Raw genomic sequence first — 26,552 nt, 5'->3', positions numbered from 1 at the left:
TGACTTTCAAGGGTGTGCTTTCCATTTTTATTGAAATGTTTATTTGCCAATTGACATTTCTATCAGATGTCTACTCTACTGGTGATAAAATGGAAGCAAATAAATTTATTGAAAATTTAAAAAAAATTTAATTGAGGGACTTCCTTGGTGGTCCAGTGGTTAAGAATCTGCTTTGCAAGGCAGAGGACAAGGGTTTGATCCCTGGATGAGGAACTAGGACCCCACATGCCTTGGAGCCTGAGAGCTGCAACGGGAATCCCACACGCAGCAACTAAGACCCAATGCAGCCAGATAAAATAAATAAATATTAATATCAAAAGAAAAAACTTCTTAAAAAAATTTTAATTGAAAATTTGACCCTTCTCGATTATTCCTCTGGAGATGCTGACGAAAATGCACTTATCACACATGCAATGTATTGAAACAGCTTTAACTAGTAAAAGCACCACACACATATTCATTTCTAATACTCAAAGTCAAGGAAAAAGAGTGCATCATTCAGACATAACAATGGCATAGAGCTCTGACGAGGCCTGATTCGGTTACAGAAGTCAACGGGGGTTCAGGTGGCCAGAGAACCAACCCAGGCCGGAGGACCAACCCAGGCTCAGGTGGCCAGAGAACCAACCCATGCACGCTCTATGTCACCAGACAACATAGCCATACATGCAAGACACTGAAAATGAAAAGCCTGCAGAGCAGGCAGAGCATGGGGTAGGTACACAGTCTCTTCTGGGACTCGACACTGCACATCAGAAAGTGGAACACGCTACACAAACGGCTAACACAGGTAAAAACAAAGGAGAGTCAGCCCTAGAAAACTCCCAATGGCCTAATCCTGAGCCACAAGATCACACAGATTCCTCCTGGGAAGGAAGGTGGAGCCCTCTAGCTCACAATTACCCTAGTGAAGCTTCATCCAACAGCACAGCTCAGTCCAAATGCATGTGATAGACCCCCACTGCTGAACATGGCAGGGAGTACAGAGATGAACACGGTAGTGGTCACTTCCTTTCTTTGAGTCACAGGACAAAGAACAGTGTTTCTCAAGGCATCAGCCCCTGATTAGCTGTGTCAGAATCACTTGGACTTATTAAAAATGCCCATTCCTGAGCCCAGCTCCCAGAGATTCTGATGTGGTGATTCTGCAGTGGTGCCCTGAAATTTGCATTTAAAATTTTTTCATTATATGAGACATTTACCTAATCCCAAAGCTAAAACTATGAGAAGTCCATCCTGTCCATTTCACCTTGTTCTCTTCCTTCTGCTGTAAGTAACCATTTTAATCATTCTTGATTTATTTTTCCATTGTTTCTTTGGAAAACAAATAAAAATGATGGGGTATACACACATACAGATATACACACACACACCTACATTTTTTTATAGGCTCTGAATATACATTAAAGTTTGAGAACCAAGCTCTAGAATCAGATATGATTTACTGGATTTACCTTGGAAAAACTACTTAAATTTTCAGGTTCTTCCTCTGGAAAATGGAGTTGCTATTATTGCAGGAATGCTTACTACATCTAAGTACTCAACAATGGAAGCCCTTACTATTAGTCAATTAAACAAATATTTAATAAGTATCCATTATGAGTCAGGAACTGTTCTAGGCCCAATAAACAAACCTATGTACAAACAAAGTTGCCACTCTGAAGGAACTTATACTCTAATATGGAATGACAGAGACAATAATAACATATAAAATAGCAGTAAGAGGCTTCTATGACAAGAAGATAAAGCTGAGTGCAAGAGCAGCACATTGGTGGACGTGGCATTTTCTTCTATACAGAATAGCTCGGGAAGGTCTTGCTGATTTATGTGATATTTCAGCAAACAAAATGAGGAATGAGCCATATATCTAGGACAAGAGACTGCCAGGCAGAGGAAACAGCAAGTGCAAAGGCCCTGAGATAGTTACATGCTCTGTGTGTTCATGGAACAAGAACGACCATGTAACTAGTAGCAGAGAGAAGCAAGGGATAAGGCCATAGGGAAAAACAAGGAACATAACCAGAGGCCTGATCATGACAGGTGTTGCCAGTCATGTTAAGGACTTTGGAACTTATTCCAGTTGTGATGTGAAGCTACTGGAGGGTTTTGAGCAGAGGAGAGATGCAAATAGATGACGTTTTCAAAGGATCTCTCTACCTCTATGTGGATAACATGCTGCAAATGGCAAACCCAGGGTGATGAGTCAGAAGACTATGACAGTCATTCAGAGGGGAGAGACTGGTGCCTTCATCAACAGCAGTGAACAGCAGAGATGGAGAGAAGTGACTGGATTGTAGAATTTTTCAGGAGGTGGAGCAGATAAGATTTGCTGATGGATTGGATGTGGTGTATAAGAGAATAAGAGAAGTCAAGCATGATTCCAAGGCTTTGGGGTTTAGCCAAATGGGTAAACAGAAATGCCATCTCTGTTTGCAGAGATAATGGGATAGAGGGGGACAGGCACATTTTGAAATCAGGAACTGTTTTGGCCATGCAACCAGATATCCAAATGAAGATGCTGAAGAGGCAGCTGGATTCTACAACTCTGGAGTTTTGGGAGAAGTCCTCCTCATCATCATCACCATCAGTATCTTCCTCACTTCCATGTCCCAGAAGATGGGATTATGGTGGCTGTATGACATCACCCAGCTCAAATACTGTCTGGCCCTCCAGAAGCCTGGAGATTGCTGGATGAACTTTCCACCTAAGGTCACAATGTAGACAGAAGGGGTAAAAACTAGAAACAGAGATATTAACTGCTGCTAAAGCCTGAAAATAAAGTAGTTTTGAGGCACAAGGCAGTAAGTGGCCTCTCACAGCCCAGTACCTAGTGCAGCAATCTCGTAGGCAACAGGTGTTTCTCCTGTTTTGCTGGAGTTTAGACAGACCAATAGCTACCTACCATTTCAAAAGCTGTTTCTGGAAAGCACAGGTACCAGTTGGTGAAAGAGCCTGAAATATGTGGACTACTAGTCCCACAGGGTATCAGGGTCAAGGATTCTGACAAGCTAAGTGGAGTGTGGCAAGCGGCTGCATCCATCCTTTTCAGAAACATATGTCCAAGGCTGAGTGGATTAGCCTTCCCTCCATGATCACGTATTAGGCAGTGTAAGTCTCTGTTATCATTTATCTTGTATTGTAATCTGTTCACATTTCTTTGTCTGCCACTGTGTGTCTCAGGAGCACGGGCACTGTTTCTTACTCATCTTTGGGTTCCTGTTTCTAGCAGAGAGACTGGCCCATGCAGGCACTTAATACACACTTGACAAAGAAACAGGGCAGTGATCCCCTTGTGCTGTGTCAGGTCTTTCATTTTTTCAATTTCTTTTTTTTTCTCCTCTATTTATTCTAAATTTTTACTGAGAGCATTTAATGATAAAAGTGGAAGTTTTCTTGAGATACCTGGAGGAAGTAGGATTCTCTCCTTAACCCGGGAACAGATTGCTGTGGAGGTGTGACTTTAAAAAGTCCCAGAGCTAAACAACCACACTGTTACTGTATAGCACAGGGGCCTATATTCAGTATCTTGTGAAAACCATAATGGAAAAGAAGATGAAAAATAATGTATAATATATGTAAAACTGAATCATTTGCTATACAGTAGAAATTAACACAACACTGTAAATCAACTATATTGCAACAAAATAAAATTTAAAAAAGAGGTCCATGGCAGCTGGGGGAGAGTGGGGGTTGCACACATTAATAAGATATGTAGTGAAGGTGCCTTACTGAAAAGGATGTGAAGAACTCTGACTGAGTGGCACTGTCCATGACAATAAACAGAATGCCAGCTACCACCAAGATTCCACAAGGTCCATCATGATACTCAGCTCAGTACAAGATCTGATTAAGGTTCCGAGCCACCTTGATTTCTAGGACCTGGATATTAACAGGAAAGACTGAAATTACTTCTGTTTGGTCTTTGGTTATCAGACACACAGACACTCGTGGACAGGAGCATAACGTCCATAGGTGTCAAGGTTTATTTCAGAACCCATTTGTACTCTAGAACAGAGACATATGATCTTGCTTTCTTTACTGGCCAATTCCAAGTGGATCATGCAACGTTTTATGGGTTAGGTTTCTTGACAGCCTGAAATGACCCTCTTCTACTTATGGGATAATGTTAGGTAACTTGGGCATTTTGATTATGAGACAATCAACCACTTGGCTAGATTAAAAGTGGAGAGTAACAAACTAGCTACAGTAATTAGAAGTAAGTGATGAGTGACCATTAAGGGGGAAAAGACAGCTGCTAACTTGTTCAATGCAAAACAAGCAAACAAAAACAGTGCTGTCTTTCACCTGGAAAACAACAGTCTGGACAAGTTCAAGCCCCTAGCCGTCTGAGAACTTCTGTGGAACTTTGTTACCCAAACTAAAGACTTATTGGGAACAGAAATGAGCCAAAACTGAGTAGTTAATAAGGAAAGTTCCACCCCCAACTCCCTACCGAGAGCAACGGCAGGTGAACATCCCTAAAATGTCTGGATCCCCGGAGATCGCCCAAACAGCTCCACCGCCCTCGCTGTCAACGGTGCTCTGCCTCCCCGCATCCTAGGCCCCTCCTGGAGGACGCCCGACCAGAGTCCACACAGCCAGAGGCCGTCCACTTCCCTAGCCTCGTGAAAGGTCTCAGCCGCTCCCGCGCTGACCCCACCTGGCCCCTCGTCTCACCCCAGGCAGCCAGACAGTCGATCTGCAGAGGCAGCTTTTCTAGGATCGGCACCGGCTCGAAGGCGTCGTGCATGGCGGCAGGCGCAGTCGCCGCCACAGCCTCAACCGGACTGTGCCGGGCCGGGTGTGGGGCCGGAATCAGGACCAGGGAAGAGTGGGGACCTCTGCTTCTGGCCCTCGGGGAATAGAGCCATCAACAACACCGGACTTCCGGCAGTTAAGCCCGCCCCTTCCGCAGCCGAAGTTCCGCCCCTTCCGCCCCGGTTCCTGGCGCAGTCTCCAGGAGTGATCTGGTACCTGGGTTCGCGTATTTCGCTGGACCATCGTGGAGCCCGAGTGGTCAAGGGTTTAATAAGGTGGAAAAGGTATCTTAATCTTTGAACTGTTTTGGGCATCAGAGCATGATGAAGAATTCAGGCTTTGGCGTTAGTTAGACTTGGGATGGAGACCTGTTATTTAGGAAATGAGCTCAGTAGCTGTGGCGTTTAAGAAACAATCTCTAGAAGCCTTAGTTCTGTATCTGCAAAGTGATGGTAGTGTTGTGTACCTAACCTTGTGAGCTTTTAGCAACAGCTGACACTCTAAGCACTCAATCAATGGTAGTTTTAGTATTACCATTATAAACCCAACTAATTCGCAGTAACTTTCTCTTGTATTTTATTTTAGGGTCTTATCGAGGCCAGTGGCTCTCAAAGTATGGTCCCTAGGTCAGCATCACCCGGGAATTTATTAGAAAGGCAGTCCCAGACCTCATCCTATTGACTCAAACACTGAAGGCGGGGAGGGGTGGTTGGTGGTCCAACTGTGTTTTAATAAGTCCCCAAAGTGAGTCCATGAACTTTTATTTAAAGTTTGAGAACCAATGCAAGAATGATCTGTATCTGGCAGTTTACCCCCAGGAAAACAGCTAGTATGCCATGAAGTGAAGCATTTGGTTTAAAGCAAAATGTAAAAGGAAAAAGGAGTGAGTATGTGATATAACAGTATTAAAACAAAAACAAAAACCCTACAGCCCTGGTCACTTTTAGTTTCTTCATCTGTAAATGAGGAATGCTGTCCCCATGATTATCATTTGTTTATGATAATCAAATGAAGTATTTTCAAGTAGTAAGAAACACAACAATTGCTAAAGAAACCTTGGGGCTAATTTTCCCCATAGAAACTTAACACCTTGAAAATTTAGGATTACCAGCTGTTCTGCTAGAAGGCCTGCTACCTTGTAGTTCCAGTTCAAGACCAAAATAAACAATGTAGACTCTTAAGTTCGTTACAGGTCAATATGATAATATAAATTACCTCTGAACCTAGTCTAAGAATTGATAGACTACAGCCTATCACATTAACACAAGAAGTCATGAGAAAACAGAGTTACCAGGCTATAGAATTTGTCCTATACACCCCTGCTTGTAACAGTAGGTTTCTGGGAATTTCCAGGCGGTCTGGTGCTTAGGACTTGGCACTTTTACTGTTGGTGGGGGAACTAAGATCCTGCAAGCCATGCGGTGTTTCAAAAAAAAAAAAAAAAAAAGGGATTTTTGCCTAGTTTCAAATTAATATCTAATCAGTCTCAAAAATATATGACCAACTATCCTGCTGCATGATGACCACTATTCACTTGCTGAGTTTTGGTGTGGAAGAACAGAAGCACACAAAGTTAATACCAGCCCTTTGCAAATGGGTTAACCTGAGAATAGGCAGTTCGTATTGTTTCTTAAGAAATACTATCTAGGTGATTTTTGTTGTTGTTAATCACCACACCAAACAGCTACAGAAATGTTACATAAACACTTTAGTGAAGATTGTAGTCACGTGGTCACTGATTTTAACAGAAAATAAGACAACATAGAATAAAAACCATGGAAGGAAAATTCAATGAGAGTGTGGAGAAAGAAGGGTCTTCAGAGAAAGTCTTGAAAAAAAAGTGACAAAAACATGAATTTTGTTAAAACTTTTTAATATTAAAAAGTGGCATGAACTTTCTATGTAGAACAAAAAATCTTGGGAAGGCAAAATTGGACAAAATCATTCGAACAAATAATAGTGCTTCAAATGAATCCCATCACCTTGTGATGTTTCTTATAAACCATCCCTAAGCCAACACCAGATACAAGTACAGTCAATCCTAAAAAATGAGCAGCAGTCCAGGGCTTCCACATTATTTCATGCAGAAAAAACTGTTTAAGAAAGAAGGACCTGTTTCCTTTATATTAGCTCCTGCTTCTGAAGCATTATAATCCCTTTAGCAGGGTGCTCACTCACATGCACTTATGATGGAGTGCCTTTCTGCATCTAGTCCAACACCCAGTGAAAGGCATGAAGGCAAACAAAGCACTGCCCAGGACTCCACAATGCTGCCCTTGAAGGCTTACAAAACAGTAGTTAAAAGTTCTGGAGTGTGCACCACATTGCCAGCAATGGGATGTGTCACGATAGCAGATGTCAAAAGAGTTAAGCTAATATTTCTCTCTAAAGTACATCTGAAATAGAAAAATCTTTAATGTACACCATTTGTAAACAAAATTGCACTTGATTTTGCTTCTTCAAATGATCTAAATCACACTGTAACAGTCTCTCTCCCTTTGTTGTTGCTCTTTTTTTAATCACCGACAGAACTGTGGCTCCTTAATGCAGGACATTTTTTTTTCCCTCTAAACTACCTCTGCAAGATTTAACCTTGGCTTCCCAGGAAATGCAAAGATAATTAACAATTTCACCCATCACCTATGTAATTTCCTAAATAAATAAAAATTACAGGCAGTTGCTCCTGGATATTATGTATTATGGCGTTGATGTCACAGTTCTTCAGAGGATGTTAAATTTCTTAGTTTGACAGATTAAACAATTTAAACATTATAGAAGGTTTAGGAACAACATACACAAGTTGCATGAACATCCATGTCAGGGTGTGGGAGGGAAAGGGGCATCAATGCTGCAAATAAAAAACTTGTCGATTCTTTTCATCCTATGAACTTGTTTTCAAGAGAATGTTCTCCTTGTTCCAACACCTCTCGCCAGCTCCAATGCACAAAGATCAAGGACCAGATCAAGATGTCATTGCCTCCTTTAATCCCATGGAGCAGTGCAGTGACTAACATAGAAGCTGATCTCTTTCCAGGTCCTAGCCATCCTCAGTTGCAAATCTTCCCATTCTTTACTCCATTTTGGACCTTTCGAAGTGTGTGATCATTCGTTCCTAGGGAGGAAAAAGTTATTTTAAGTATATTAATTTTAAATGGTCTACATTCCAAATATCTTTTACAAAAATGATCACAGGTTTTCTTAAGTACTTGCTTATGTTCATTAGCTACTTAGAGCGGTGCTTCCTAATCGGAAGATTTGGAAACATACAGATGTCCAAGTCCAAAGATTAACTGAAGCAAAATCTCTAGGCTTCTTGGACAACAAGCCACAAATCAAAAGGAACTGTGTATTTTAGTCACTTAAGCTTTAATAAAAATGTGTACCTCCTGTGATTCAGGAATTTAACTTAATGAAAGAGTCATGGATATGGGCAAAGATTTAGCTCCTACCATCTCTACTATTGTGACAACACTAGAAAGAATTGTGTCCAAAAATATAAGACTGTATAGACAAACTACAGTATATCCTGATTAAAATTACATTTGATGAAGAAGTTCTAGACATCTGTTGCACAACATTGCACATATAAATTAACACTTTGCACTTGAGAAAGGTTAGAATGGTAGATTTCATGTGTTTTCCATTATAATTTTTTAAAATCACGTAAAAAATTACATTTGATTATAAAACAGTATTTATAATATGCTGTTTCAACTGAAAAAAATTCAGTTCAGTCGCTCAGTCATGTCCGACTCTCCGCGACCCCATGAATCACAGCATGCCAGGCCTCCCTGTCCATCAAGAACTCCCGGAGTTCACTCAAACTCATGTCCACAGAGTCGGTGATGCCATCCAGCCATCTCATTCTCTGTCGTCCCCTTCTCCTCCCGCCCCCAACCTTTCCCAGCATCAGAGTCTTTTCCAGTGAGTCAACTCGTCGCATGAGGTGGCCAAAGTACTGCAGTTTCAGCTTCAGTGTCAGTCCTTCCAATGAACACCCAGGATTGATCTCCTTTAGAATGGACTGGTTGGATCTCCTTGCGGTACAAGGGACTCTCAAGCGTCTTCTCCAACACCACAGTTCAAAAGTATCAATGTAATACTATTAAATTTCACAGGAACTACACAGGAATTTTACTTTAGAATATTCTTCATTTTTCCCAAACTCTGACAGAACTGTAAATCCCTTTGCAATATGATCAGTTACATCAGAAAATCTATCCTTTTCACATTTTTTTCTTAGAAATACCCCTCCCTGAAGCTCTCTGTTCTCCTGTTCCATTCTGGACTAGCTGCTCTCCAAACCTGTTGCTCAGCTGTCACTGAGAATTTTTTACATCATCATCCTAGGAATTCATCTCTGCCTCTGTGTCGGATTCTTGATTTCCTGGATCCAAAGTCTTTCTCTTTATAGCTCCCGCATATTCATATATTTTATGAATAAACATCTACATAGTAATTTTACTTTAGAATACCTTCTAATTTTATTTTAGAATACATTTCCTGAGAAAGCACACATAGGATGTCAATTATTTTTTTTAATTATTTTACTTCATGACTGAAAACATCTTTATTTTACCCTCAATTGATAATTGAGTACAGAATTCTAGTTTGAAAATAATTTTTCTCAGAATTCAAATACATTGTTCTTTTATCTTCTAGCTTCCAATGTTGTTGAAGACTCAGACTCTTCAACTCTAGTCCTTTATCTGTTTCTCTTGTAATTCATTTAAGTTCTTGAACTATTTTTTCATACGGGAAAATATAAAACCATGAAGTCTGCCACCAAAAGTACTACAATAAACACATGTTCCCCTGAACAGCACAACTGGGTTTCACATACTCAGCCCTCTCTGGTTGAAATATGGATTTCTGAAAAGCTGAAGCCAAAAGGGAAATCCTGAAGGCCAGCCCATTATAAGCAGAAGGTGGCGCCCAAGAGAAAGAACTGAGAATACACCACAAAAAGCCAAGAGTTCTGTAAACAGGTTTGTCTGGTAGAGCTCTCAGTTAATTCAATGCATAGAACAGCTAAGGAAGCTGACACTGTGCAGCACCACACAGCAGGTCAGTGGGAAGTGAAGAAACCATTTTTTAACAGTCAATCCAATACAGTAAGTCACAACTGCGCAAAGGCTTTTAAAAGGCTTTCTGAAATCAAGATAACCTAAACATTCAGAACAGGTCTAGAAGAGGTTTCCATGAACTCAGACTGCAAGTCTTATATAAGACTTCATGAGAAACCTTCTAGATGAAGTGTATGGAACCATATTAAAAGACTAAAAATCAACAGAAACATTTTGTTCTTGTTCAGTCTTGAAGTTGTGTCGACTCTTTGTGACCCCATGGACTGTAACAACATAAACATCAGAAGTATACTAATTATCCTTATTATCTGTAAGACAGTGACAAAGATAGTACTGATAGTAGGTAACAAAATCAGGCCATTACTGAGTCAAATAAATCAGTGTTCTTGAACAAAAGACTGATGACTACCTATTAAGCCACCAGACACAAAGTTTATGTGTATATTATTTGATTACTAACCTCATCTGAATCCAGAAGGGCTGGAAGTGCTCTACAGAGAGAAAAACAAACTGATAAATGTAAAATAAAGCTATAAATGGTTCATAAAGGATAGTGGAATAATGAGTACAATTTAATGACATTTCAGGAAAAGACAAAAAACCCACAAGAATCAGTTACTAAAATTGTATGGACTTTAATAGGATCAATGTTTAATTAACATTATAGACATTGAAAGGAACTCAAAAATTCCAAAAGGATTACCCCATTGATTTTAGGAAGACCTATAGCTAAATCTTTCTGAGCAGAAATGTCATCTGAATGAACAATCCAGATTACTTCCATTTGTATTAATACATCATTCCTAGTTTTTAGTTTCTAACATCTTTTAATGTTTTTAATACTTTATTTCCAGTAATTTAATCTTTTACTTTCAGAGTTAACTACAAGCATTCTCATTACTATGTTCTTCAGCTCAATTCACTTAAAATAATAAAATACTACTTTGAAAAAGTATTCTTGTGGAATGATTCAAAAACTTACACATCTGTCACAGAAGAAGGAACATTTTCTTCTACCCACTTTAAATCATCTTCCTGCTGAGAACACATAAATGCCAGATGTTACTAAAATGCACCAAAATATACATCTCAAGTAAGGATCTAAAGAGGTCTCAATCTTTTGTCACTCTGAATTAGTATATTCACAATACAGGACTGAAAACATAGAAGTCAAATAATTTAATTTGAAAAAGTAAACTATATATTGGAGTTTCAGTTTTAGCATCAGAACCTATATATACGAAATATAAAATGGTATCTCATATCCTTAAATGCTTTTCAATAGTGTAATACCTAGAGTTCTTACTGCATGTAAGGTTTGAGCCTTAAAAATAAATTCTAAAGCCCTTTTAAATGTAGAGTGAATGCACAGTTCTGGAGGAAAACAAAAGCTGACTGAAAACATCTTGATCTTTTTTTCTTTTAAAAAATCAAAGTATAGTTGATCTACAATGCTGTGTTAATTTCCGCTATATGGCAAAGTGTTCAGTTATATAAATATATATATATATTATATATATATATGTATATTCTTTTTCATATTCTCTCCATTATGGTTTATCAGAGGATTTTTTTAAAGTTATATTGGAGTATAGTTGAATTTCAATGTCGTGTTAGTTTCAGATGTACAGCAAAGTGAACCAGTGATACATATATCCACTTGCTTTTAGATTCTTTTCCCTTATAGGCCATTGAAGACTAGTAAGTAGAATTCCCTGTGCTATATAGTAGGTCCTTGCTGTTTATCCATTCTATATATAATAGCTTCCATTTCCTAATCCCAAACTCCCAATCCGCCCCTCCCCCACCCCTCCCCCCTTCCAACCATAAGTCTGTTCTCTGAGTCTTTTTCTGTTTCACTGATAGGTTCACTTGTATCATATTTTAGATTCCACATTTAAGTGACATAATATGGTATTTGTCCTTCCCTTTCTGACTTACTTAGTATGGTAATCTGTTCATCCATGTTGCTACAAATGGCATTATTTCATTCTTTTTTATGGCTGAGTAGTATTCAGTTGCGTATATGTACCACATCATCTTTAGCCATTCATCTGTTGATGAGTATTTAGGTTGTTTCCATGTCTTGGCTATTGTGAATAGTGCTACTATGGACATGGGGCAGGGAGTGCCTGTATCTTTTTGAATTATGTTTTGTCTGGAAACATGCCCAAGGGTAAGATCCCTGGATCATATGGCAACTCTTTCAGGAGCCTCTATGCTGTTCTCCATAGTGGCTGTACCAATTTACATTCTCAACAACAGTGTAGGAGGGTTCACTTTTCTCCATACCCTTTCCAGCATTTGTTATTTGTAGACTTTTTTATGATGGCCATTCTGACCAGTATGAGGTAGTATCTCATTGTAGTTCTGAAAAAGTCTTGATCTTGACAAAAAAGACCACCTTAGGTTATTAATGAGGCTATGACTACACTGATGACAACCATTACACAGAAACATCAGTATGGTCCGGAACTTTTCTAGGACACAGAAGCAAACCATCTAGTTAAAGATACTAGGTGCCAGACAGAATCTCTTGCTATCTCTGTTTTTAAAAATGTTAATTATACAATAGGTTAAAAAGAAAAAATCACTAAGATCTGTACATAAGTGCTGAGCTCCACCAAGGGCTAGAGGACAGGGCAAAAATAACAGATGTCATACTTACTGCTTTATTTACTTTGCTATTTCCATTTGGTTCTTGTTTAGTACTTCTCATTTTCATTCCTTCTGTAGAAGGAAAAAAAAAGTAGATACAGTTAACTATGTCAGTGACCACACTGACAGCAAAAGCGGATCCAGAGCTTCATTTTAAGCTTACTGACACTAAACTACAGGTAAGAATCTTCATCTTTACATTTGTGCTGGAATGTTCAAAGTAAAATTTTCAGCTCATCTATAGCAAGTAAACTGGACATTTAATGTGCCATTATTCACTGAACATGGTTTCATCTAAAGACTGATACCCTTACTTTTGCTTTCCTCTAACTTTACCACATACCCAACTGAAGAACAGCATGTTGTAAAAGAATAAATGTTCTTATATCAAAGTCTCTTGATTTTGATACTCAAAATGTTACACTTCCTTTACTCTATTTCCAAAAATCAGAAAAGAATATTTAAAGCACAAATAAAAGGTGAATTTTATCACTACCAAAGCTTTCTTTCAGCATAGGTTCCTTCTGTTCATCCTCCTCCTCTTCCTCAGACAATGGTGAAAAGGCAAACCTGACAGAACAAAGGCAGAACAGAAGGAAAAAATTAGAAAAGGAAAAACACTATTCCACTATCTGGATTTTACAGGACTAATTATTGAACCTCAATTACAGTCATTCATAATATCAGTTTCATGAATAACACAACAGTTCCTTCCCTTCAGAAAGCTCTCAACTGCTGCTCTGAACAAAAGAGAAGCAGGACGGTATCATATTTATGAGTGCAGGCTCAGCGAGACTACTTGTGACCTTAGACAAGTTCCCTATTCTTCTCTGTGCCCCAGGTTCCTCATCTGTAGACAGGGATAATAATAGAACGTTACTGTAATAAAGAAAGCAGGTAAGTTATTTCAAATAAAGGGCTTAGAACAATACTTCACAGTAAGCACTCAATTAAATGTTCATTTATAAGCATATGTACCACACAAGGGTAAGCATATAATTCAAAATTTCAGCCTTCAAACTGGTAGCTATGATTTGGAAAGTCTGATTGTGTTGTGTTCCAAGTAATTTATCTCTCCTTTGCAATTTGCAAGAGGTTCAGCAAAGCTGCTACTAGATAGGTAATTCTCACAATGCTTAGCTGTGAACTCATTCTGCACTTTTCATTTTACTGTTGTTTATTATTTTTATTTTCTTGTTTTAAAGTCTCCCTTACATTCCTATAAGCTAGGAATAATAGGGAACACCTATAACCTGTTAAAGGGTAACGAACAAAAATTCACAATCCCAGCAATCCCAAGGCACTCACTAGTACAAGTATATGCTATGTGCCAATGTGTTCTTAAACATTCACCTTGTATACACAGAGAGATCTAGTCTTTGCCCCTGACTAATGGGAGGTGATCTCTATGTTCCTGGCATGTCCTGCCTGATACGAGTGTCACTGGTTACCCACTCTGGCTCTGGCCACAGGACAATCTAACAATGTGATTTGTGTTAAGCTCTCTGATGGTCAAAAATCCACCTGCAATGCGGGAGACCTAGGTTCGACCCCTGGGTTGGGAAGATCCCCTAGAGGAGGGCATGGCAACCCACTCCAGTATTCTTTCCTGAAGAATCCCCACAAACAGAGGAGCGTGGTGGGCTACAGTCCATGGGGTCGTAAAGAGGCAGACACAACTGAGTGACTAAACACAGCACATAATCTGGAGCACACAATATCACTTCCAGTCTCCAGAGGAACTAGCCAACTAAAGATTACAAGCCTGACCTCCAGGCCCTCCTCGGAGACTGAAGGTTAGCCATATAGGCAGCAGGTAATCAAACCCCAATAGTGTCCCACAGGCTCGCATGAGTTTCCCTCAGCTACCAACATTCAGTATGTACTGTCACTGTCATATATACAGTGCAACCAGGAGGAAGGAACACCGTCTGTGACTCCATGGGGAGCAGACAACTGGGAGAGATGCATTTGGACCCCTTCTGGACTCTGTATTGTAAGTCTCTCCTCCAAGCTGATTTTAATGTTTACCCCTTTTCTGTAATAAACTATAGCCATGAATGCAACAGTTTTCAGTGAATTCTGAGTCCTTTTAGTGAATTATCAAATCTGAACTGGTTCTGCAAACCCTTGAACTTGCAACTGTGTGTCAAAAGTAAAGACAGTCTTATAGGGACCATTCCCTCAGATTTTGCAGCTTGGCTAACTCCATGTAGCCAGGAACATTTCTTGGTCATTGTGGAATGTCCTTCTGGTTTGAGAGGTGGGGGATGGAAAGAGAAGGTAGATAGTTCACAATAAATAAAGTATATACATTTTAGAAGATAATAAGTGCACTGAAAGAAAAAATGGGGCATAGGGGTATGGGAGGATATAAAAATAAATGTATGTAACTGAGCAGGAACCTCCTCGATCTTCCCAGGATAATTCCTCCCCCTACTGCCTCCCTCCTCCCTGGCTCCAAACCCTCTGCTGCCTTTTGTTTGTAGAAAAACTTTAGCTTCTGGGGCCTTCCCAGAGTTCCAAAGAAAAAATTCAATTAGAGAAATGAGAAAATGCGGAAGCAAAGGAAAACAGTCGAACAAGACAAAACAATAATATTTCAGCCATTTAACAAAGTCAAAGACACTTAAGTTCCTCCTTATGGGCTATATATAATAGTCTAAGCCATATCCTTTGAGCTGTTTTTCAGATACTGAAACCCCCACCAGGTGGAACTATGTACTGCCAAAAGTCGATAGATCCCAGACTGGTTGGAACCAGAAGGTTGATGGGTTCAGTTCAGTTCAGTTCACTTCAGTCGCACAGTCGTGTCCCACTCTCTGCGACCCCATGAATCACAGCACGCCAGGCCTCCCTGTCCATCACCAACTCCCGGAGTTCACTCAAACTCATGTCCACAGAGTTGGTGATGCCATCCAGCCATCTCATTCTCCGTCGTCCCCTTCTCCTCCCGCCCCCAACCTTTCCCAGCATCAGAGTCTTTTCCAGTGAGTCAACTCGTCGCATGAGGTGGCCAAAGTATTAGAGTTTCAGCTTTAGCATCAGTCCTTCCAATGAACACCCAGGATTGATCTCCTTTAGAATGGACTGGTTGGATCTCCTTGCAGTACAAGGGACTCTCAAGAGTCTTCTTCAACACCACGGTTCAAAACCATCAATTCTTCGGCGATCAGCTTTCTTCACAGTCCAACTCTCACATCCATACATGACCACTGGAAAAACCATAGCCTTGACTAGACAGACCTTTGTTGGCAAAGTAATGTCTCTGCTTTTTAATATACTATCTAGGTTGGTCATAACTTTCCTTCCAAGGAGTAAGCGTCTTTTAATTTCATGGCTGCAGTCAGCATCCGCAGTGATTTTGGAGCCCAAAAAAATAAAGTCTGACACTGTTTCCACTGTTTTTCCATCTATTTCCCATGAAGTGATGGGACCAGATGGTTGATGAGTACCGACTCCCAAATACTTCACCTCTAACCAATCAGAAGAATGTCCATAAGCTGATCATGCACCCATACCCCTACTCCCTATCTTTAAAAACCTTTCTCTGCTCTGGAGTAGGAAATGGCAGCCCACTCCAGTATTCTTAGCTAGAAAATCCCAGACAGAGAAGCCTGGTGAGCTAAAAAAAAACCACCTTTCTCTGAAAACCACAGGGGAGTTTGGGTCTTTTAAGCCTAGCTGCCCGTACTCGTTGCTTGTGTTCTGCAATAAACACTATTTTGCTTCACCAAAACCCACGGTCAGCAGATGGGCCTTACTGTGTACAAGCAAGCAAGCCCAAGAGTTTGGGTTGGTAAAATGGACAAGGGCATTTTAAACATTCTTATAGCTTATTCCTATTTTTAGTGTTCCTGTGCACAAAAGGCATTTATTTACAGTAATATTTACTATTACAGTAATACAGTAATATTTACTATTTATTTACAGATCATTATTTATTTAGATTGAAGCTGGGTTTTTTAAAAAGTATCCATAAATTTTTCTTCTATCAAGTATAGATTACAATGTTAATTTCTTCTGTAAAGTGCTACAGTTATACATACATATACATTCTTTTTTATTTCCTTTTCCATTATAGTTTATTACAGAATACAGAATACAGTACCCTGTGCTATACAGTAGAACCTTGCTTATCCATTCTATATATAATAGTTTGCAACCACAGCAGGCGTTTAGAAGGAACTACTTACAATGATGCTCCACGGCTGATGTCCAGTAACTTGGTACTTGAACTGTTCCCTAGCTGGTTAAGGGTGAACCACTATACCTAGGCTGTCTGTACAATGCAATCTATAATAAAATTTGCTTTGCTTCTGGGCTTTTGGAATTTTGGTACATATTAGGTACAAAGTGGGGCTTCCCAGGTGGCACTAGTGGTAAAGAACCCACCTGTCAAGGCAGGAGACATAAGAGACACAGGTTCAACCCATGGAATGGGAAGATCCCCTGGAGGAGGGCATAACAACCCACTCCAGTATTCTTGCCTGGAGAATCTCATGGACAGAGGAGCCTGACAGCCTACAGTCCATAGGGTTGCAGAGTCAGATATGACTGAAAAAACTTGGCAGGCAAGAAGGTACAAGGTGCTTACGTGGCCAGGCCCCAATAATAACCTGAGTGCTGAGTCTCTAATGGTCTTCGATGGGCAGAAACATTACTGTATTTTTTGTGTTGGGAAAAGCAGCATGCACGATGTACAAATACTTCTCTTGTTGATCTCACCATTTTGCTGTAATAAACTTTGCTCTGGATTTCCCTGGTGGTCCAGTTGTTAAGAATACCCCTGCAAGTGCAGGGAACATGGGTTCCAAACACTGTTCTGGGAGGATTCCACATGCTGCAAGGCAACTAAGCCTGTGCTCCACAACTACTGCACTCACACTCGAGAGCCCACAAGATGCAACTACTGAGCCTGAGCACTCTAGAACCTGTGCTCTTCAACAAAAGCCACCGCAATGAGAAGTCCATGCACCACAACTAGAGAAAGTCCTTGTGCAGCAGTGAAGACCCAGTGCAGCCAAAAATAAATAACAATTAATCAATTAAAAAAAAAAAAGTACAACTGTATAATGAGTCTCATGAGTCCTTTTAAACATATGTGGCTTTGGGAACCCTAAAACACCCCAAGTGGAAATAGTCCAAATGCCTATCAATACAAAACAAGTTAATCAATTGTAGTATATATCTGTACCAACTAATATAAATAATGCCAACCATGAAAACAGATGGTTTAATTTAAACCAGTTGTCTTGTGCACTCCACTGTGCACTGCTGAGTGAGTAAAAGAAGATTCCACATGTGAACAAGGAATATCATGTGGAAGAATACATCAGGCTGTAACACTGCAATTATAGGGAGTGTGCACAACGCACTTTTAAAACAGGAGAAAGGAAGAGAGGTAAAGCAAACATTTTTTCTAAAAGACTGAAGAAGGAAAATTCTTGTGTACAGATATAGCCAGCAAATGAGCAGAAGATCAATAGATCAATTTGTAGAGGGAGGTGGCAGCTAAGACTGAGAAGCTGATAGAAATGATAAAGCAGTGGCTCTGCGCAGTGCACTGGAAGACAAAGCTTCCAAGGCAGTGGCCTGCAGAGTCTGACCCAGAGTATGAGGAAAGGGTTGGCAAGAGGCCCTCGTCTCTGGGCAGCCTCATTAAGAAAGAGGGCAGAGCCACATGGAAGCTTAACACTTCCTGAGCCCAGGTTCCTTCAGCTCAGTGCAGCCACGAATGCTGAGATAAACGTGACAAGGGAGAACCAAGAGCAATTTCTGCTCCTGGCCTAGTCAGTCAAGGGGGCAGCACTGGCCACACTCATCCACCAGGTGCTGCTGTCTACATATTTGGGGAACTGCTGGGTATACCGAATGTTAGAGAGCTGGTTAAGGGGAACTTTGCTTCCACATTGCAGCTGCTGATGGCGTTTGCTTGCGGGACACATGCTGACCACTGAGCTGAAGCTCAGAATCTTCCCCTACTCACTGAGGCTCAGAAGGATAAGTTTTGATACCTATCAATTGTCAGCCTGGCTGCCAAAGGCAAGTATATCCTACATGCAATACTGTGGAGGCCTGCATCCTGAAGAACATGTGGCATCTGGAAGGCCCTGTATGTGGACGTGCTTCGCCTTCCAGCACAACCAGACCCAGGACCTCATTATCCAAATATAACCATGTTATTTTGAATTCAAATAAATTTCTATAGTGACAATAAAAAAAAAGAGTATACAGACATATATCAATACATAACATGACACAGAAGTAATCTATGAGATTTCTATCTGTAAAAAAAAAATTAATGTAAAGCAGGGTCAGCAGACCCTTGGTTATACCATCTCAACCTTTTCCCTCTTTGGTGGTGCAATTGTATAATATAAACTCGTAACTGTCTAACGCACAAGAAGAGAGGAGAAAAACAAGGAAAGCAAAGGTATGACTAATAACAAAATACACACAGCTAACTCCTAAATAACTGAGACTTGCCTACAGTTAAATAAAGCAAATCCACATATTAATTTTTATTCCACAGTCACTTAAATTCTCATTTTACCCGTTCTGTTCTTACAGTAAGCTGAGCTAACAACTAAAGAAATTGTTCTTTTCTCCTGGAAAGTAGATAGGTGATACTCTCATTAAAATTGTCACAATCTACTTCCCTTTTATTTACCTGTACAAATATTAACAGATGTCAGAACTGACAAGGACCTCATATCAATAGCTATCAATTTCTCCCCTTATTATACGAAGAGGAAACTAAGGCTCAGAGAGATGAAGAGAGGCAGCATGTCAAAAATCACAACTCTAATTAATAGGAGAGAGGAGAGTGAAAAGGTTGGTTTGAAGCTCAACATTCAGAAAACAAAGATCATGGCATCTGGTCCCATCACTTCATGGGAAATAGATGGAAAAACAGTGGAAACAGTGTCAGACTTTGTTTTTTTGGGCTCCAAAATCACTGCAGATGCTGATTGCAGCCAGGAAATTAAAAGACGCTTGCTCCTTGGAAGGAAAGTTATGACCAACCTTGATAGTATATTAAAAAGCAGAGACATTACTTTGCCAACCAAGGTCCGTCTAGTCAAGGCTATGGTTTTTCCTGTGGTCATGTATGGATGTGAGAGTTGGACTGTGAAGAAGGCTGATCGCCGAAGAATCGATGCTTTTGAACTGTGGTGCTGGAGAAGACTCTTGAGAGTCCCTTATACTGCAAGGAGATCCAACCAGTCCATTCTAAAGGAGATCAATCCTGGATGTTCATTGGAGGGACTGATGCTAAAGCTGAAACTGCAATACTTTGGCCACCTCATGCGACGAGTTGACTCACTGGAAAAGACTCTGATGCTGGGAAAGGTTGGGGGCGGGAGGAGAAGGGGACGACGGAGAATGAGATGGCTGGATGGCATCACCGACTCTGTGGACATGAGTTTGAGTGTACTCCGGGAGTTGGTGATGGACAGCGAGGCCTGGCGTGCTGTGATTCACGGGGTCGCGGAGAGTCGGACACGACTGAGCGACTGAACTGAACTGAACTGAAGACATGAGCCCAATTTCCTAAATATGGACCCACAAAGTATCACTTCCATTACATGATACAGCCCTAACAGTGTCACTCACTGAACCACACCTAATTGATAACACATCCACTTAGTGGTTATCAGCTTGAATAAGAAGTGTCCCCAAACCTTTGGTTATTCGCAGACGGTCGCCAGAGAACCATGATGACAAAGAGGATCATGGAGAACAGCAACCGCCAGATGGCATCATCCACCCACAGCTCCCGCCAATCCTACCAAAAGGGGAGAAAAAATTTATATATTAATATATCATCTTAACCAGCTGTTCGCAAAGCCCTTTGCATAGAACAAGAACCACTTATTCATTCAACTTATATTTACTAAGGGCCTGTTATGTGCTAATAAGCACTGTGCCACGTGTTAGGATACAAAGTAAATGAACCTAATTTCTTTCCTTGTAGTGTTTACTAAAGAAAAGGCACTAAGCAGACAGAGTACCTGTCAATGCTTCATTATAGCTGAGAATCTTTAGGGAAGGGTTTTATACAACGTAAGACAAAATAATATCAGGTTGTTACTTTTTAAAATAATTTTCACTTCTATTTATTTAATTTTACCAAAGTAGAGCTTTAGCTCCCTCCAAAGAAATGTTACTGGCCATATTCTTTGTGCTCAGATCTTAAGGACATGGTTTTTACTCAGATCAACATTATTCACACAAACTTAATGTTTAAGACTCTGGATTTCTTGTTTGAGAATCTTTAGTTAAGGCAAGCTTGGGTTATGACAGTCTCTGGTTACCATCTATAAAATTCTCTTGAACTACTGGTATATATCATATATGGCATATATAACATACTCAGGAGGAGAGAAGCATTCTAACTCCCAGAATGAAGACCTAAAGCTAATTTTTTATAAAATGCAAACCTTACCACTGTCATCAACATAATTGTCTGTGTACAACAAACGGTACACTATTCCTAAATGTATGTTGTTTGTTAACTCACCGACTGACAAGTCACTATCCTGAACTTCATGGTTGTCCAGATGATAAACACAATAGATGCTAAGAGGAAATAGAAAAAACAAACCTGGTCAGTGTGAATGCTGGTTTACATCCCCCATTACATCCTTCGATTCTGGTTAAGTGGAATCTCACACATCCCTAACCCCCAAACATGATCACCACACTTTCTGTTATTTCAACATACTTATTCAACACAAAACTACTTAACTACTCGATTCAAGGCTCACGATATACACTCTGGTCAAAAATTTCTGTACTTAAAGAGTAGTTTTGTTTAGCATCTGACTACTTCAGTAACCCTGAGAACTGGAAAAGACAGTATTGAAAATACAGCTTTTCCCAGCAATATCAATAATTTTTTCCCTTCCTTTACCTTTAATATTGTAAATGTTAATTTTTTGTTAGCCAGTCAAATGGGGGGAAAGGGTTGATAAAATGACTGTAAAACAAACACAACTTTTGGTTCCAGTCATAGGCCAGACCTTACTGTACTGGTTACAAGAGCCTAAAGGCAAAAATAAGCCTACTTTAGCTATGGTCTACCTAATGCCTATATTTTACGCATGCTTAGTAACAGACGTGGAAGGAATATAAAGGCAACATACCCTGACCTAAAATTCTATAGCAAGGAAGTATTAATGTCTTCTAAAATAAATATGAATGCTATATAGCACTGAAATTAACTTGCCTCAAGAAAAAAGAATGAATACAGGATAGAGATATACTAAGAACTGAAAGTAAATGCAATTATTCTTCATCTATTATACTTAAACTAAGTGATTCTCAATCTCTTCTGAACCACACACCCCTGAGAATAACGAAAGCTAAAGACTCCTTTCCCAAGTAAAATGCACAAAACTTTTCTATGTAATTTTAAAGAGCCCACCTATGACCTCTCAGGTTAAGAATCTCTACTCTAAAAGGATCCCATTTAAACATCAGGAAAGACTTACCTGCCACTGCCAAGATAAGCGTGTTGGTGAAATGTCGATACAAAGAGAGTTTTACGATGTTCCTCCTAAGTTTTAATAGCTTCATTGTTTGAGTCAGGCTAATAAATATGTGTTTGAAGGTCAAGGAAATCAACATTCAGAAAAAAACAATAAGCTAGTAAATTAATTCTCAAGTTTCTCTGATGATCTTAATGATAAGAGGTCTTACAGCTTGCTTATTCTCAATCTCACAAACACTCCCAGGCCTCACCATGATTAATAAGAAAGTCTTCATTTTCAATGAGATACTGAAGAGAAGATAGAACCAGGATAAAATGAGAATGGAAAAAGAAAAAAGGAGAAAAATTATTAAAAATTGAGAAATTAAGACAGGAAGCAGCTTTCTACAGAAACAAAAATGAAAAAGACAATGAAGACAAATGGAAGAAAATGAAAATGAGTAACAGGCAAGGGAATAGGAGTCAGCATTATCTTCTGTCCTCTAAGGTTAAGTATCTCTGTTCTCACTGTCCCAGCTAATCCAGCCTAGGGCCATAAATACGTATGCCTACAACCTTCTACAGTTCTACACTTAGATCCCTTGTGTAATATTAAGAAAAGTACCATCTGCTGCTAGATTGATCCTGAATTAAAAGGATGGTACAATTACAACTGGCTGAGTATTCCAGGCAGTTAGCCTCTGAAAGTAATGACTCTCCATTTTCAGAACATTATTCCCAAGGAGAAGTTGCCACAGAAGACAGAAGGGGAACTGATGACTACTAAAGAGGATATCTGCCCTCATGTCCAACTTTCAGAATGAGAAGACACAAAAATGAGTGAGCTGGAGCTTGGTCTGTGCTTTGACAAATATCTAGCTGCTACCTAAATACTGGGTTATCTCACTGTTTGGCCTTGTCCCACTTTCCTCTTCATTCCTCCCAATATTTAAAGAGATTCACAAAGCACACTTGAAAGATACTGATGTATGAAAGCTTGATCATTTGAACCAAAAACATTTTAATTTCAAAGATAAGTGATAATCTACTCAAATTCAGAAACTTATTACTTTGTTTACATTCAGCCTTTTATACCATTAGTTTATCAAGACAATAATATTGCACAATTATACCTAGAAGCATATACATAAAAACCAAAAAAAAAAAAAAAAAAAATCCCGAAACTCAAATCCTTCATTCAATAGGCCAAATCTCTAATAAACAGTATTTAATTTTAAGAAGCAGCAGAAAAAGAAATCTGTCTGTTGTGTGCTGGGTGACGTCACCTGTAAATGAATCAATATTTACTTCAAAGAGTGGAAGCCTTCAGACAATTCCAAGTCACCTTTGAACAGGGGTTCAAAACATTGACCTGTAAGGACTTAAATCTGCTAAACTCATACATAATTTTAAGAGTCAAATAACCTTATGGAATCTCAAAACCATATTTTAAGAATCAAAATTTTTTCATAGTTTTCAAAGCATTTAATAATTCCTAGAGGCTAAAAGAAATGGTAGAGCAGCCAGTTACTCTAACACTAAGTGGGATGCACAAATAAGTCCAAAATCAAAGTTCATTTTTAAAAAAAGGACGAGAGGTAGGTGTAAAAAGTAAATAAATAAAAGAAAAGCCAGAAGTTTGTATTCTGTGCTCTGATACAGTCACTAATTTCTGATGCAATTTGAAAAATTAAAAACAAACAAGAAAACTGCTTACCTCAGGCCTCAGGTTGTTAGACTGAAAATTCCCTAATCCCAGACTAAGGAGTAATCAACGAAACTGGTTTTAAAAAAAAATCCTTTACAGAAAGATAATTTTCTCCAAAAGGAGAAAATGGATGGCCATCAAACTAGCCAATGAGAAGGATATCCACCAGCAAAGGGCAGTGTCTAGGAAAGCCAAGGGGATAAAGGCCAAGGAAGCAAGATCAGTCTGGGCCTGCAGACAAAGAAAAAGAGATGGTGAAAAAAGAGATGTCCAGAGAGGCATAGAGAAGAAATCAGCACGTGATTTTACATTGATATAATCAGCTGGAGTGATTTTTGCATTTGAACTGAAAGAAAACAAAGTGGAGTAACATGTGGCACCTACACCATTCTTCCCTTCTGATAAACCATCATATAGAATATACAGTTGTTAGCATTTCACACAACTTGTTGACTACAATCTCAACACAGTGAAATATGCTGCTAACTAATAAGGGACAACCACCATAGAGTTCTTAGCATATTAAGATCCACATTAAGAAGTGACTATACCAAAAACGTTATGGCAGCATATGCTCCCATCCCAACCTATCATTTCCCATCATTTTGATTTTGGCTGTAAGTCAAAGACCCTTTTCACATTTAAAATTTTCTGCACCATTTATATACTAAGAATTAATGATTTCTAGAATTGTATACAATGTATTTTACGAGAAAAGCTCATCTCAAAATAAAATGTAAGGCAAGTAAGTATCTGTCCCCAAAATTATGCTGCTTGTTTTCCTAAGTTTAAGATACTATTTATTTATTCAATCCTAATTACTCAATCACCAGGGCATTATTGAAAGGATATCCATAAAATAATACAGGCATCAATTGCTGAGAGGGCCAGGTTTACTACCAAAGTCAAGGGATAAGAAAAATACTACAGTAGTAGGAGAAAGAAAACGAAATTGACAGAGGGTTAAAGTTGTTGAAAGTCTAAGAAAATTACATACAGAGGACAGTGCAACTTGAAAACCAAATGAGCATCATCCATAAAGTGTTTCATTTAAGGGGCAATTTGTTGCAAAACTTACTGAGCTCAGTTTAATTGAGGGAAAAGTTTACAGCATTTACCATCTTTAATCTGACAATTTGTAACAGAGAGAAATGAGCTAGGGAGGCCCACTTCTTCAAATTAAACCAGGTCTAACACAAATTTCTTTATCATATATCTTAGTGCTTTGGTTTTCATCCCTGATAAAGGCATAATTATGTAATTCTCAATTATTATATAAAACATAATCAGTTCAATTTTAAGAAACCTCTGAAATTCAAGTCCTGGTTAAGCAAAGAGCACTGTTACTTTAAAACAAAAATTAGATTAACCAGAAAATGCATGATTACAAAGCTTGTCACTTATGCAAGAATGGAGCCCACTGCTCCACTGCTGCTTCCCACTGAGAAACTAGTAAATAAGCAGTAATTTGGGGACAGGTGGGAAAGCATTCATTCCTCATCACACATTAAATTTATAAAGCTCTAAGAGATTAAAAAGAAAAATAAATTATACATACATTTTGGAAACCAGAGCCCAAAGGTGACTTAGAGGAAAACAGTAAAGAAGCCCACAGACACTTCTAATTAACTTTAAGACAAAAACAAAATGATCACAAAATGGAGAATGACCACAAAAACTCAGATTGAGCAGTACTGACCCCAGTAACTCTGAGGACCCCTTCCATGCCAGAGAACAAAAGATAAAGTGCCCCTGCTACCACAACCTTGTGAAGAGTGACTCCAAGGCGAGGCCTAAAGAGGAAGAAAAGAGATAGCTGAGTATAAATGCAACAAACCCCAAGACAAGCTAAGAAACAGAAACTCATGTTGATTAACACAGGCTAACAACTTAACAGAGATAAGCCAGACATACTTGATCTACCAGAAAAAAAACTCAAATAGATGTATGGTTTTAAATCAAGACAGTAAACACTAGAACTTGAGATGCAGTCCCTTATTACTAAATTTTTCAAAACCTTTTTATTACAGAGAATCCTGAAATATATTCAATAGTATAATGAACCCCTATAAACCCATTATCCAGTCCCAAAAGCCATCAACCTACAACTAATCCTGCGTCATGCACATCTCATCCACTTCCCATCCCCCATATTATCCTGATACAAATCCTAGACAGCTCACCTTTTATATATATGTATTTCTATATATTTTAAACAGATATGGACTTTGAGAAAACATAACCACAATGTCATTATCAAATCTAAAAATTTTAACAGTTCTTTAATACAGTCAAAATCTTACTAAAACTCATTAAATAGCCTGTTATTACGCTCAAAACTCAACAAAATATGAAAAGTCCAAGTAGCTTCAGTGTCATCCAAGGAAAAATCTTAGACCCTTGAAATTCAAAATACCTCTGAATCGAAATACACATTTTAACAAGACCCCAAGATGATTCATTAGAGCATTATAGCGTGAGATGCACTGCCTTAAATCATGTCTACCTAAGCCTTACCAATGCCTGTTCTTATATTTTATTATATACTAGAAAAACTGCAAATGGATAGGAATTTATCTCCCCACTGGTATTATCTTAGAAACCCAGAATATTTCCTGGCCTACAGGAAGCAACCACATGCATTAAATGAACAAATAAATTGCAAAAGTGAGAACCCCAATCCCATTTAAAGCAAAACTCTCTTAAATAAAAGTTGAATAAATTTTAAAAATTAAGGTACCCCATTTCTTTAATTTCACTTAAAGCAAAACTCCTTGAAAATAACTATACCTAACTCCTAATTCCTCTCCCCTATTTAAAAGAATTCCTCCTATTTTCTCTTAAACTCACTCCAATCAAGCTG

The 26,552-nt window shown here is 39.0% G+C and overlaps 2 protein-coding genes across 4 annotated transcripts in view; both read right to left on the bottom strand.

Annotated features, from left to right (window-relative positions):
• Window positions 1-4,879, bottom strand: part of VPS39 (VPS39 subunit of HOPS complex) — a 46,789-nt gene extending 41,910 nt beyond the window's left edge. Inside the window, exon 1 of the mRNA XM_055436129.2 lies at window positions 4,678-4,879. Within this exon, the coding sequence (XP_055292104.1) occupies window positions 4,678-4,750 (73 nt within the window). The 5' untranslated portion in view covers window positions 4,751-4,879. The remainder of the gene's footprint in view (window positions 1-4,677) is intronic.
• Window positions 4,880-6,610: 1,731 nt separating this feature from the next.
• The window catches only part of TMEM87A (transmembrane protein 87A), a 40,890-nt gene continuing 20,948 nt past the window's right edge, over window positions 6,611-26,552 (bottom strand). Inside the window, exons 11-20 of one of the 3 annotated variants that reach the window (XM_088839766.1) lie at window positions 25,389-25,482; window positions 24,542-24,613; window positions 22,004-22,112; window positions 21,031-21,089; window positions 20,192-20,295; window positions 13,000-13,073; window positions 12,514-12,575; window positions 10,828-10,883; window positions 10,302-10,336; window positions 6,611-7,870 (exon numbers count right to left, since the gene is read on the bottom strand). In XM_088839766.1, the coding sequence (XP_088695892.1) occupies window positions 7,806-7,870; window positions 10,302-10,336; window positions 10,828-10,883; window positions 12,514-12,575; window positions 13,000-13,073; window positions 20,192-20,295; window positions 21,031-21,089; window positions 22,004-22,112; window positions 24,542-24,613; window positions 25,389-25,482 (730 nt within the window). In that variant the 3' untranslated portion in view covers window positions 6,611-7,805. Of the gene's footprint in view, window positions 7,871-10,301; window positions 10,337-10,827; window positions 10,884-12,513; window positions 12,576-12,999; window positions 13,074-20,191; window positions 20,296-21,030; window positions 21,090-22,003; window positions 22,113-23,851; window positions 23,921-24,541; window positions 24,614-25,388; window positions 25,483-26,552 lie in introns of all 3 variants that reach the window. The other 2 variants (XM_055435878.2, XM_055435879.2) reach the window with 2 other exon arrangements.

Source organism: Moschus berezovskii, chromosome 9 (assembly GCF_049115385.1).
Source record: "Moschus berezovskii isolate FMDL1 chromosome 9, NW_MosBer_1.0, whole genome shotgun sequence".
Classification (NCBI taxonomy): domain Eukaryota; kingdom Metazoa; phylum Chordata; class Mammalia; order Artiodactyla; family Moschidae; genus Moschus; species Moschus berezovskii.
The sequence above is the reverse complement of the archived record's forward strand: the minus strand, read 5'-3'. Positions and strand labels throughout refer to the sequence as shown.